General features: G+C 48.6%; 1 protein-coding gene across 2 annotated transcripts in view; it reads right to left on the bottom strand.

The window, feature by feature from the left end:
• Positions 1-431: 431 nt before the first annotated feature.
• LOC119976574 (HEPACAM family member 2-like) overlaps positions 432-12317 on the bottom strand; it is a 50259-nt gene continuing 38373 nt past the window's right edge. Inside the window, exons 5-6 of one of the 2 annotated variants that reach the window (XM_038817171.1) lie at positions 4551-4637; positions 432-483 (exon numbers count right to left, since the gene is read on the bottom strand). In XM_038817171.1, the coding sequence (XP_038673099.1) occupies positions 473-483; positions 4551-4637 (98 nt within the window). In that variant the 3' untranslated portion in view covers positions 432-472. Of the gene's footprint in view, positions 484-1802; positions 4638-12317 lie in introns of those variants that run through there. The other variant, XM_038817170.1, reaches the window with a different exon arrangement.

The following is a 12317-nucleotide window of genomic DNA, read 5'->3' as shown; positions in this document are numbered from 1 at the left end:
GATGTTGCCACTAAATGTTGCTCGTTCTGGGTGAGTGTGCTTCACACTCAATTTGGCTCTGTTTTATTACTTAGCTCTAGAGTCGCCAGGTATCGTTAAGATACCGCCACAAGTTTCAAGTTCAAGTTCAAACCAATAACTCCACACACTAGTTAGTAATTCAAACTAGACATGTTTATTATAATACAGTTACCTACTCCTTATGCATATAAGACTACAAGACTAAGCTAATCCTACCACTAACAGGCCAATACTTATCTGGATAAGGGAACTGCCAGATCAGGGTACAATGGTCTCTTGCTCTGCACTGGGTCCGCAGGCTTCTAGTAGTTATGGACTAAAGGGGGTCAGGCGTGTCTACTCTCGTAGCGTGCGTTGTATGACACTTACGTGATGGCGGCTGCTGTCCAGGCCTCTCCTTCTCAAGGTTCTTCGAGAGCTGCTAAGATGTTCTGCTGGGAGGGCCGGCTGGTCAAGGAGAGGCTGGCAGAGAGAGAGAGCTGGGGTCAGGGTCTCTGTCTTATACCTCTCCCAGGGTCTCGCGCCCACCTGGGCGGCCCCTCTATACACTCGCAATCGATTGGGTCTCTTCCCAATCGATTGATTTGAATTTCCCCAATAACGGGGCTGCTCTTCGATCACTGGCCGGTTCTTGGGACTTATTGTTTTGGACTTGTCTTGGCGCCGAGAAGTCTGGCCTTTCATTCAATGTATTGATTTGAGTTAACTTGTTTCCATTGTACCTGGGAATCACCGGGTATCGCCTCATTAGTATGCTAATTTGTTTTCTTTCACAGTGCTGTCTGGTTTCTGCAGCAGTCAGAATACACAAGTGCTTTTGCAAGCTGCTTGCTTTTGCAACATGTCCATTTTCCCTGCATTCTTTGTAATCTTCCATTTTGTGTTGGCCAGTGGCCACACCAGGTGGCTACAATAGGGCGACCGAATAGTAGGCAAGGGGTCGCTTCCCTCCTCCATGCTCCTGCACCAGGACCCCTTTTGCAAATCCCTCTGCTTCATTCACATAAAGAGTAAAGGGCTTGCTGAAATTAGGAAGTCCCAAGACAGGGGTGCTAATCATGGCTTGTTTCAAGTTACGAAATGCTAGTCCCCTCTCTGGGCTCCAGGTAACAGGGTGTGAAGGGGCGTCCTGTAGGGTAGCCTTGCACAGTACTACATCCATCTCTCTATAGTCCAGTATCCACTGCCTGCAATAGACCACCATGCCAAGGAAAGTGAGGATTTCCTTTTTCGTGCATGGAGTTGATACCCTTGCTACAGCCTGTATTCTTTCAGACCCAAGCCTCCGCTGTCCTTGCTGAAGTTGAAATCCCAAATACTGAACTGTCTCCTGACAGAATTGCAGCTTCTCCATGGATCTCCATGGACATCCATCTCCATGGATGTACTGTTGATTCCGATATGAATGAAATGAAATGAATGAAAATCGCTTATTGTCACGAGTAGGCTTCAATGAAGTTACTGTGAAAAGCCCCTAGTCGCCACATTCCGGCGCCTGTTCGGGGAGGCTGGTACGGGAATTGAACCGTGCTGCTGGCTTCCCTTGGTTTGCTTTCAAAGCCAGCGATTAAGCAAACAAATATTGGCTGTCCGGATGCAGTGCTATGGAGAAAAAGGCTGAGCATAAATCTATGACAAAGTGTCTGCTGTTGGTGGTATAGAAGACAAAATGACATTTGTGTCCGGCACCAATGGAGCAATAGGGATAACGATTTTATTGATGGCTTTGAGATCCTGCCGACTACGCCAATCGTTGAGGGAAAAAATACCAGCACTTTGAGTTTTCGCCAAAGGTCCTTTATTTTAACACAAAGTTGGTGGGGGGATTTAGAGTGACCAAAGTTCGTCTAATTGTTCCCCCCTGTACAGAGGAAAGGCAGTACTTTATATTGTTCAATAAGCAATATTTAGAAAAACGAGGCATTCCATTGATAAGCCCAGAGACAGAAAAGTGAGCAGCCTTAAACAACAGGCCTTGAATTCGTAGCCTACGAGCAATAACAATTATCTGCTTTCAGCAACAATGTGCAGCTCTGGATTTGTTTACATGGACTGACCTAGTGCTATTACATGCAGAACTTCGTGACTGAAATAAGGCTAATATATATCCATCATGCTTTGCCAAGAGCTTATTGCCATGAAATATAGTCAAGCAGACGGTTAGAAAGAACACAGGGTATTAAGGCAACTAATCCGCCAAGTAAAGTCCCTTCTACACTGGGCAGATCACATTTTGTGCCCTGTGTTCCTGTGGGAGATTCCAGATTCCAGAGGACCTCCTTATAGGTGAGTTGAGGCTTTTGAAAATGTACTGTCGCCAGTGGAGCTCCGTAGTGCAGAGAACGGGACTAAGTGCAGCCTCATCGAGCTCAGTGCAGCTCAGTATCTACCCAATGGATTGAACAGGGTGGTGTTACTCAGTACTCCCAGCCTGGGAAACACCTGGTTAAACGTCCTGGCCATGGGGCACTGTTCCCATTCCGGTAGATCACGCCCGCTCCTTCATCCCTTTGCCATTTCTCATCTCCACCCAAACCATTTCCCCATCCTGGAGTATTGTGGGCAGTTCTGGTCCCCACATTACAGGAAGGAGGTTATTGCCCTGGAGAGAGGGCAGAGGGGGTTTACAAGAATGTTGCCAGGGCTGGAACAGTGTAGCTACGATGAGAGATTGGACAGGTTGGGGTTATTTTCCTTAGAACAAAGAAGGCTGAGGGGTGACTTAATTGAGGTGTACAAACTTATAAGGGAAGAGATAGAGTGAACAGGATAAAATTGTTTCCCTTGGTGGAGAATTCTAGAACCAGGGACATAGATTCAGGATAAGAATTAGAAGGTGTTGAGGAGACGCGAGGAGGAAAATGTTTACGCAGAGGGTAGTGGGAGTCTGGAATTTGCTGCTGAAGTTGGTGGTGGAGGCAGAGACCCTAAACTCTTTTAAAAAGTACCTGGATCTGCTCCGTAAATGCTGTAGGATACAGGGCTATGGACCGGGTGCTGGAAGGTGGGATTGGAAAGGGCATCTGGGTATCCCCGGGCTGGCATGGACAAGATGGGCTGAATGGCCTCCTTCTGTGCTGTAGCTTTGCTATGATTCTGATACCTTCTCTCTCGCCTTGCCTCCCAAATTCAATCCCTTGTCTCTACCATTTAGTTTAATATTCTCTCTATTGCTGTAGTTTTGCAGCTCGATAGAACGTCAGTTCCAGCGTGCAGTTAGGTTTATACCGTCCGAACACTACAGAACCCACTTTCCCCAGGACTAGTAACAGTGTCCGATGGACCCAAACCCACCTCTCCCACACCAGCCTTTGAGCCAATCGGTCAGCTTTCTAACCTGATTTGTCGCACGCCAGTTTGCACGTGGCTCTAGTAATAATCTAGAGGTTATAACCTTCAATGTTCTGCTTCTTAATTTGGTTCAAAGCTCCTCATCCTGACTACGCAGAGACTCCTTTGTCCTGCCCATGTCCTGGTGTCCACATGGATCCACGACCACTGAATTCTTCCCCCTCTCCCACCGCGACGTCCTCTCCAACACTGGGCAATGGTCCAGGGCCGACACACAGCCGTCTGGACTCTGGCTACAGAGACCAGTGTCGATGGCCCTCACTACACTGTCCCCGTACCAACACAACATTATTCTGTGACCTCCCTTAACCTGAATAGCAGTGCCGCCAGGCAACTGATCAACCCCACAGTCTCCACTCTCACCCAAAGGAACTGAGAGAGCCTCAAACCAACTGGACAATTGCAGAGGCCACGGCTCTTGTGGGGGGACACTGGATTTGTCTCATATTTAAGACTCAGAGGAGGAGAAATATTTTATCTCAGAGAGAGATTATTCTGTAGAACTCTCTTTCCCAGAGAGTGGGGACGAGGGGGGGACAATTAACATTCTTACAGCTAATCTGAATCGATTCTTGGTCGACAGGGCTGGCATTAGACGTGACAGTCTAGACGCTTCCCTTGTCAACTCCATAAAGCGATCATTCTTTCTAAACATTTACAAACAATTTATCTTCCTGTCTGTCCCGCTACCTAAAATAATAAAAAAATAGCAAGGAGCGCAGTCAATAATCAACAAGGCTGGTCATTATATCAAGGGGACGAGATAATATTGGGGAACGGACCTTGCTGCAATTCTCAATCTCGTGTCAAAGGCGTTGAGAATTTCAGCGATGCATTCCTGCCGGGTCTCAACATGCCGTCATCAATATCCTGATAGCTCAGACCCAGTACAGATTTAGTCAGCAATCCCAGAGCTCTTCCATTTTCAATTTTGTTAAAGGTTTTGAAGCCGTAGAGGGTAACAGTTTGGATGAGGTCTAGAAGTTCCTCTCCTCCTTGTCACTGGCCGAACTAGTGAATCTGTTTCCGATGATCGGAGCGACAGTAACTGGTGGTGGTGATCAGAACTTTGTGACTAACAGCAGCGATTAGAGCAGATTAGTAATCACACACTGCTAACCAACCTGCCACAGTGACCACTCTCAGTTGGAGCAGGCGTTATCGGCCCCTCCTCTTACTTGTCTGCTTGCTGCTCAGTATCTTCACCTCTGTGGACGCCGTCAGGGAGAGTTTATGCTTCACGTGGCTGTTTTCGTAAATGACGTCTGAAATGCGGAAAAATCGAACATTACACGAAGGACAAGAAAGTTCAGCGTTACCTCCTTGAAATCCAAGAAAGGAGAGAGGAACTTACACTCATAACGCATAATTAATCACCTCAGAACTGACAGAATAAATACATTTCACAGAATGGAGTATTGTGAACAGTTTGGGGCCCCGTATCTAAGGAAGGATGTGCTGGGCCTTGGAAAGGGTCCAGAGGAGGTTCCCAAGAATGATCCCTGGAATGAAGAGCTTGTTGTAGGAGGAACGATTGAGGACTCTGGGTCTGTACTCGTTGGAGTTTAGAAGGATGAGGGGGAATCTTATTAAAACTTACAGGATACTGCGAGGCCTGGATAGAGTGGACGTGGAGAGGATGTTTCCACTTGTAGGAAAAACTAGAACCAGACGACACCATCTCAGATTAAAGGGAAGATCCTTTAAAACAGAGATGAGGAGGAATTTCTTCAGCCAGAGGGTGGTGAATCTGTGGAACTCTTTGCCGCAGAAGGCTGTGGAGGCCAAATCACTGAGTGTCTTTAAGATAGAGATAGATAGGTTCTTGATTATTAATGGGATCAGGGATTATGGGAAGAAGGCAGGAGAATGGGGATGAGAAACATATCAGCCATGATTGAATGGCGGAGCAGACTCGATGGGCCGAGTGGCCTAATTCTACTCCTATGTCTTATCGTCTTAAGGAAGCCATTCAACCCATCATGTCTAGACTATCCCTTTAAATGAGCATCATGACCTCAATGCCACTCCCTGCCTTTTCCTGCTCTCTCGCCAATATGTTCACATCCTTCCTGTCGTGTGGCCCAGAACTGGGCTCAATATTCCAGCTGAAGGCTGAGGGCCTTGTATAATGTCAGCGTAACCCCCTGACTCTTTTACTCTGTGCCCCTGTTAATAAAGCCCAGAATACTCTATACTGCTCCCTGCACCTGTCCCGCCTCCTTCAATGATCTATGTACACCCAGGTCCCTCTGCTCCTTCACCTGTTTTGAATCTTATCCCTTATTATGTTTTGTCTCCATGTCGTTCCGACCGGGATACATCACCTCACACTTCTCCACATTGACCGTAATCTGCCACTTATCTGCCCTCTCCCCAAAGCTCTCCCTGTCCTTGTGTCCTACACTCGCCCCCACCAACAGCCCCCCACCCTCACCCCTACCCTCTGTACCCCACCTTACCTCTCCCCACCCTCTCCCCCATCCTCACCCCCACCCTCTCCCCCCCACCCTCTCCCCTAAACCACCCTCCCCCCCCACCCTCACCCCTACCCTTTCCCTGTCCCACCCTCTTCCCCAACCCTCTGTACCCCACCTTACCCTCCCCACCATCTCCCCCCCACCCTCAGCCCCACCCTTTCCCTGACCCACACCCTCCCCCACCCTCACCCCCACGCTCTCCCCCACACTCTCCCCCACCACCCTCTCCCCCACCACCCTCTCCCCCACCCTACACTCTCCCCCACCCTACACTCTCCCCCACCCTCTGTACCCCACCTTACCCTCCCCACCCTCTCCCCCCCACCCTCAGCCCCACCCTTTCCCTGACCCACACCCTCCCCCACCCTCACCCCCACCCTCTCCCCCACACTCTCCCCCACCCTCTGTACCCCACCTTACCCTCCCCACCCTCTCCCCCACCCTCAGCCCCACCCTCCCCCCCACCCTCCCCCCCACCCTCTCCCCCACCACCCTCTCCCCTAAACCACACTCTCCCCCACCCTACACTCTCCCCACCCTCTCCCCCCACCCTCCCCACACCCTCTCCCCCCTCCCCCCCACCCTCACCCCCATCCTCACCCCCATCCTCACCCCACCCTTTCCCTGTCCCACCCTCTTCCCCCACCCTCTGTACCCCACCTTACCTCTCCCCACCCTCTCCCCCACCCTCTCCCCTAAACCACCCTCTCCCCCACCCTCCCTCTCCCCTAAACCGCCCTCTCCCCCACCCTACACTCTCCCCCACCCTCTCCCCCCACCCTCCCCCCACCCTCTCCCCCCACCCTCCCCCACCCTCTCCCCACCCTCCTCTCCCCCACCCTACCCTCTCCCCCTTCCCTCACCCTCCCCCCCACCCTCAGCCCCACCCTTTCCCTGACCCACACCCTCCCCCACCCTCACCCCCACCCTCTGTACCCCACCTTACCCTCCCCACCATCTCCCCCCACCCTCAGCCCCACCCTCCCCCAACCCTCTCCCCCCCCACCCTCACCCCCACCCTCTCCCCCCCCACCCTCACCCCCACCCTCTCCCCCCCACCCTCTCCCCTAAACCACACTCTCCCCACCCTCTCCCCCCACCCTCCCCCCACCCTCTCCCTCCACCCTCCCCCCCATCCTCACCCCACACTTTCCCTGTCCCACCCTCTTCCCCCACCCTCTGTACCCCACCTTACCCTCCCCACCCTCTCCCCCACCCTCTCCCCTAAACCACCCTCTCCCCCACCCTCACCCCCACCCTCTCCCCCACACTCTCCCCCACCCCACACTCTCCCCCACCCTACCCTCCCCACCCTCTCCCCCCACCCTCTCCCCTAAACCACCCTCCCCCCCACCCTCACCCCACCCTTTCCCTGACCCACACTCTCCCCCCCACCCTACCCTCTCCCCACCCTACCCTCTCCCCACCCTCTCCCCCCACCCTCACCCCACCCTTTCCCTGACCCACACTCTCCCCCCACACTACCCTCTCCCCCACCACCCTCTCCCCTACACCCTCTCCCCCACCCTCCACTCTCCCCCACCCACTCTCCCCCCCTCCACTCTCCCTCACCCTCTCTCCCCCCCACCCTCACCCCCACTCTTTCCCTGACCCACACTCTCCCCCCATCCTACCCTCTCCCCCCACCCTCTCCCCCCACCCTACCCTCCCCCCCACACCCTCTCCCCCACCCTCCACTCTCCCCCACCCTCTCTCCCCCCACCCTTTCCCTGTCCCACCCTCTTCCCCCACCCTCTGTACCCCATGTTACCCTCCCCCCACCCTCTCCCCCACCACCCTCTCCCCTACACCCTCACCCCCACCCTCAGCCCCCACCACTCCCTCTTCCCTCTCCCCCACCCTCTCCTCCCTCCTCTTCCCCCACCCTCTCTACCCCACCTTACCCACTCAATGTGTTTGTGTTAGTGTGTTAATGTTAGTGTGTTAGTGTGTCAGTGTTAGTGTGAGTGTGTAAGTGTGTTTGTGTTAGTGTGTTAGTGTTAGTGTGTTAGTGTTAGTGCATCAGTGTTAGTGTGAGTGTGTAAGTGTGTAAGTGTTAGTGTGTCAGTGTTAGTGTGTCAGTGTTAATGTGAGTGTGTCAGTGTTAATGTGTTAGTGTGTTAGTGTTAGTGTATCAGTGTGTTAGTGTGAGTGTGTTTGTGTTAGTGTGAGTGTGTTTGTGTTAGTGTGTTAATGTTAGTGTGTCAGTGTGTATGTGTTAGTGCTTTAGTGTGTTAGTGTGTTAGTGTGAGTGTGTAAGTGTGTTTGTGTTAGTGTGTTAGTGTGTTTGTGTTAGTATGTTAGTGTTAGTGTGTTAGTGTCTTTGTGTTAGTGTGTTTGTGTTAGTGTGTTAATGTTAGTGTGTCAGTGTGTATGTGTTAGTGCTTTAGTGTGTTAGTGTGTCAGTGTTAGTGTGTTAGTGTGTCAGTGTGTTAGTGTGTCAGTGTTAGTGTGAGTGTGTAAGTGTGTTTGTGTTCGTGTGTTAGTGTGCCAGTGTTGGTGTGTTAGTGTGTTAGTGTTAGTGCTAATGTGTTAGTGTATTCGTGTTAGTGTGTTAATGCTACTGTGTTAGTGTTAGTGTGTTAATGTTAGTGTGTCAGTGTGTATGCGTTAGTGCATTAGTGTGTTAGTGTGTCAGTGTTAGTGTGTCAGTGTTAGTGTTAGTGTGTTAGTGTGTTTGTGTTAGTGTGTTAGTGTTAGTGTGTTAGTGTGCCAGTGTGTCAGTGTTAGTGTGTCAGTGTTAGTGTGAGTGTGTAAGTGTGTTAGTGTTAGTGTGTCAGTGTTAGTGTGTCAGTGTTAGTGTGTTTGTGTTAGTGTGTTAGTGTGTCTGTGTGTCAGTGTTAGTGTGTCAGTGTTAGTGTGAGTGTGTAAGTGTGTTAGTGTTAGTGTGTTAGTGTTAGTGTGTTAGTGTGTCAGTGTTAGTGTGTCAGTGTTAGTGTGTCAGTGTTAGTGTGTTAGTGTGTCAGTGTTAGTGTGTCAGTGTTAGTGTGCCAGTGTTAGTGTGTTAGTGTGTCAGTGTTAGTGTGTCAGTGTTAGTGTGCCAGTGTTAGTGTGTTAGTGTTAGTGTGAGTATGTAAGTGTGTTTGTGTTAGTGTGTTAGTGTGTGTTAGTGTGTTAGTGTTAGTGTGTTAATGTGTTAATGTTAGTGTGTCAGTGTGTATGTGTTAGTGCGTTAGTGTGTCAGTGTTAATGTGTCAGTGTTAGTGTGTCAGTGTTAGTGTGTCAGTGTTAGTGTGTCAGTGTTAGTGCGTTAGTGTGTTAATGTGTCAGTGTTAGTGTGTCAGTGTTAGTGTGTCAGTGTTAGTGCGTTAGTGTGTTAGTGTGTCAGTGTTAGTGTGTCAGTGTTAGTGTGTCAGTGTTAGTGCGTTAGTGTGTTAGTGTGTCAGTGTTAGTGTGTCAGTGTTAGTGTGTCAGTGTTAGTGCGTTAGTGTGTCAGTGTTAGTGTGTCAGTGTTAGTGTGTCAGTGTTAGTGCGTTAGTGTGTTAATGTGTCAGTGTTAGTGTGTCAGTGTTAGTGTGTCAGTGTTAGTGTGTCAGTGTTAGTGTGTCAGTGTTAGTGCGTTAGTGTGTTAGTGTGTCAGTGTTAGTGTGTCAGTGTTAGTGTGTCAGTGTTAGTGCGTTAGTGTGTCAGTGTTAGTGTGTCAGTGTTAGTGTGTCAGTGTTAGTGCGTTAGTGTGTTAATGTGTCAGTGTTAGTGTGTCAGTGTTAGTGTGTCAGTGTTAGTGTGTCAGTGTTAGTGCGTTAGTGTGTTAATGTGTCAGTGTTAGTGTGTCAGTGTTAGTGTGTCAGTGTTAGTGCGTTAGTGTGTTAGTGTGTCAGTGTTAGTGTGTCAGTGTTAGTGTGTCAGTGTTAGTGCGTTAGTGTGTTAGTGTGTCAGTGTTAGTGTGTCAGTGTTAGTGTGTCAGTGTTAGTGCGTTAGTGTGTTAGTGTGTCAGTGTTAGTGTGTCAGTGTTAGTGCGTTAGTGTGTTAGTGTGTCAGTGTTAGTGTGTCAGTGTTAGTGTGTCAGTGTTAGTGTGTCAGTGTTAGTGCGTTAGTGTGTTAGTGTGTCAGTGTTAGTGTGTCAGTGTTAGTGTGTCAGTGTTAGTGCGTTAGTGTGTCAGTGTTAGTGTGTCAATGTGAGTGTGTAAGTATGTTTGTGTTAGTGTGTTAATGTTAGTGTGCCAGTGTTAGTGTTAGTGTGTTAGTGCTAATGTGTTAGTGTATTAGTGTTAGTGTGTTAATGTTAGTGTGTTAGTGTTAGTGTGCCAGTGTTTTTTTTAAATAAATTTAGATTACCCAATTATTTTTTCCAATTGCGGGGCAATTTAGCGTGGCCAATCCACCTACTCTGCACATTTTTGGGTTGTGGGGGCGAAACCCACGCAGACACGGGGAGAATGTGCAAACTCCACACGGACAGTGACCCAGAGCCGGGATCGAACCTGGGACCTCAGCGCCGTGAGGCGGTTGTGCTAACCACTAGGCCACTGTGCTGCCCTTAGTGTACCAGTTTTAGTGTGTTAGTGTTAGCGTGTTAGTGATAATGTGTTAGTGTATTAGTGTTAGTGTGTTAATGTTAGTGTGTCAGTGTGTATGTGTTAGTGCATTAGTGTGTTAGTGTGTCAGTGTTAGTGTGTCAGTGTTAGTGTGCCAGTGTTAGTGTGTTAGTGTGTCAGTGTTAGTGTGTCAGTGTGTATGTGTTAGTGCATTAGTGTGTTAGTGTGTCAGTGTTAGTGTGTCAGTGTGTATGTGTTAGTGTGTCAGTGTTAGTGTGTTAATGTTAGTGTGTCAGTGTTAGTGTGTCAGTGTGTATGTGTTAGTGCATTAGTGTGTTAGTGTGTCAGTGTTAGTGTGTCAGTGTGTATGTGTTAGTGCATTAGTGTGTTAGTGTGTCAGTGTTAGTGTGTCAGTGTGTATGTGTTAGTGTGTCAGTGTTAGTGTGTTAATGTTAGTGTGTCAGTGTTAGTGTGTCAGTGTGTATGTGTTAGTGCATTAGTGTGTTAGTGTGTCAGTGTTAGTGTGTCAGTGTGTATGTGTTAGTGCATTAGTGTGTTAGTGTGTCAGTGTTAGTGTGTCAGTGTTAGTGTGTCAGTGTGTATGTGTTAGTGCATTAGTGTGTTAGTGTGTCAGTGTTAGTGTGTCAGTGTTAGTGTGCCAGTGTTAGTGTGTTAGTGTGTCAGTGTTAGTGTGTCAGTGTGTATGTGTTAGTGCATTAGTGTGTTAGTGTGTCAGTGTTAGTGTGTCAGTGTTAGTGTGTCAGTGTGTATGTGTTAGTGCATTAGTGTGTTAGTGTGTCAGTGTTAGTGTGTCAGTGTTAGTGTGCCAGTGTTAGTGTGTTAGTGTTAGTGTGTTAGTGTGTCAGTGTTAGTGTGTTAGTGTGTCAGTGTTAGTGTGTCAGTGTGTATGTGTTAGTGCATTAGTGTGTTAGTGTGTCAGTGTTAGTGTGTCAGTGTTAGTGTGTCAGTGTGTATGTGTTAGTGCATTAGTGTGTTAGTGTGTCAGTGTTAGTGTGTCAGTGTTAGTGTGTTAGTGTGTCAGTGTTAGTGTGTCAGTGTGTATGTGTTAGTGCATTAGTGTGTTAGTGTGTCAGTGTTAGTGTGTCAGTGTTAGTGTGTTAGTGTGTCAGTGTTAGTGTGTCAGTGTTAGTGTGCCAGTGTTAGTGTGTTAGTGTGTCAGTGTTAGTGTGTCAGTGTGTATGTGTTAGTGCATTAGTGTGTTAGTGTGTCAGTGTTAGTGTGTCAGTGTTAGTGTGTTAGTGTGTCAGTGTTAGTGTGTCAGTGTTAGTGTGCCAGTGTTAGTGTGTTAGTGTGTCAGTGTTAGTGTGTCAGTGTTAGTGTGTCAGTGTTAGTGTGTCAGTGTTAGTGTGTAAGTATGTTTGTGTTAGTGTGTTAATGTTAGTGTGCCAGTGTTAGTGTTAGTGTGTTAGTGCTAATGTGTTAGTGTATTAGTGTTAGTGTGTTAATGTTAGTGTGTTAGTGTTAGTGTGTTAATGTTTTTTTTAAATAAATTTAGATTACCCAATTATTTTTTCCAATTAAGGGGCAATTTAGCGTGGCCAATCCACCTACTCTGCACATTTTTGGGTTGTGGGGGCGAAACCCACGCAGACACGGGGAGAATGTGCAAACTCCACACGGACAGTGACCCAGAGCCGGGATCGAACCTGGGACCTCAGCGCCATGAGGCGGTTGTGCTAACCACTAGGCCACCGTGCTGCCCTTAGTGTACCAGTGTTAGTGTGTTAGTGTTAGCGTGTTAGTGATAATGTGTTAGTGTATTAGTGTTAGTGTGTTAATGTTAGTGTGTCAGTGTGTATGTGTTAGTGCGTTAGTGTGTCAGTGTTAGTGTGTCAGTGTTAGTGTGTCAGTGTGAGTGTGTAAGTGCGTTTGTGTTAGTGTTAGTGTGTTTGTGTTAGTGTGTTTGTGTTAGTGTGTTAGTGTTAGTGTGTTAATGTGTTAATGTTAGTGTGTCAGTGTGTATGTGTTA

This window comes from Scyliorhinus canicula, chromosome 13, assembly GCF_902713615.1.
Source record: "Scyliorhinus canicula chromosome 13, sScyCan1.1, whole genome shotgun sequence".
Taxonomy (NCBI): domain Eukaryota; kingdom Metazoa; phylum Chordata; class Chondrichthyes; order Carcharhiniformes; family Scyliorhinidae; genus Scyliorhinus; species Scyliorhinus canicula.
The sequence above is the reverse complement of the archived record's forward strand: the minus strand, read 5'-3'. Positions and strand labels throughout refer to the sequence as shown.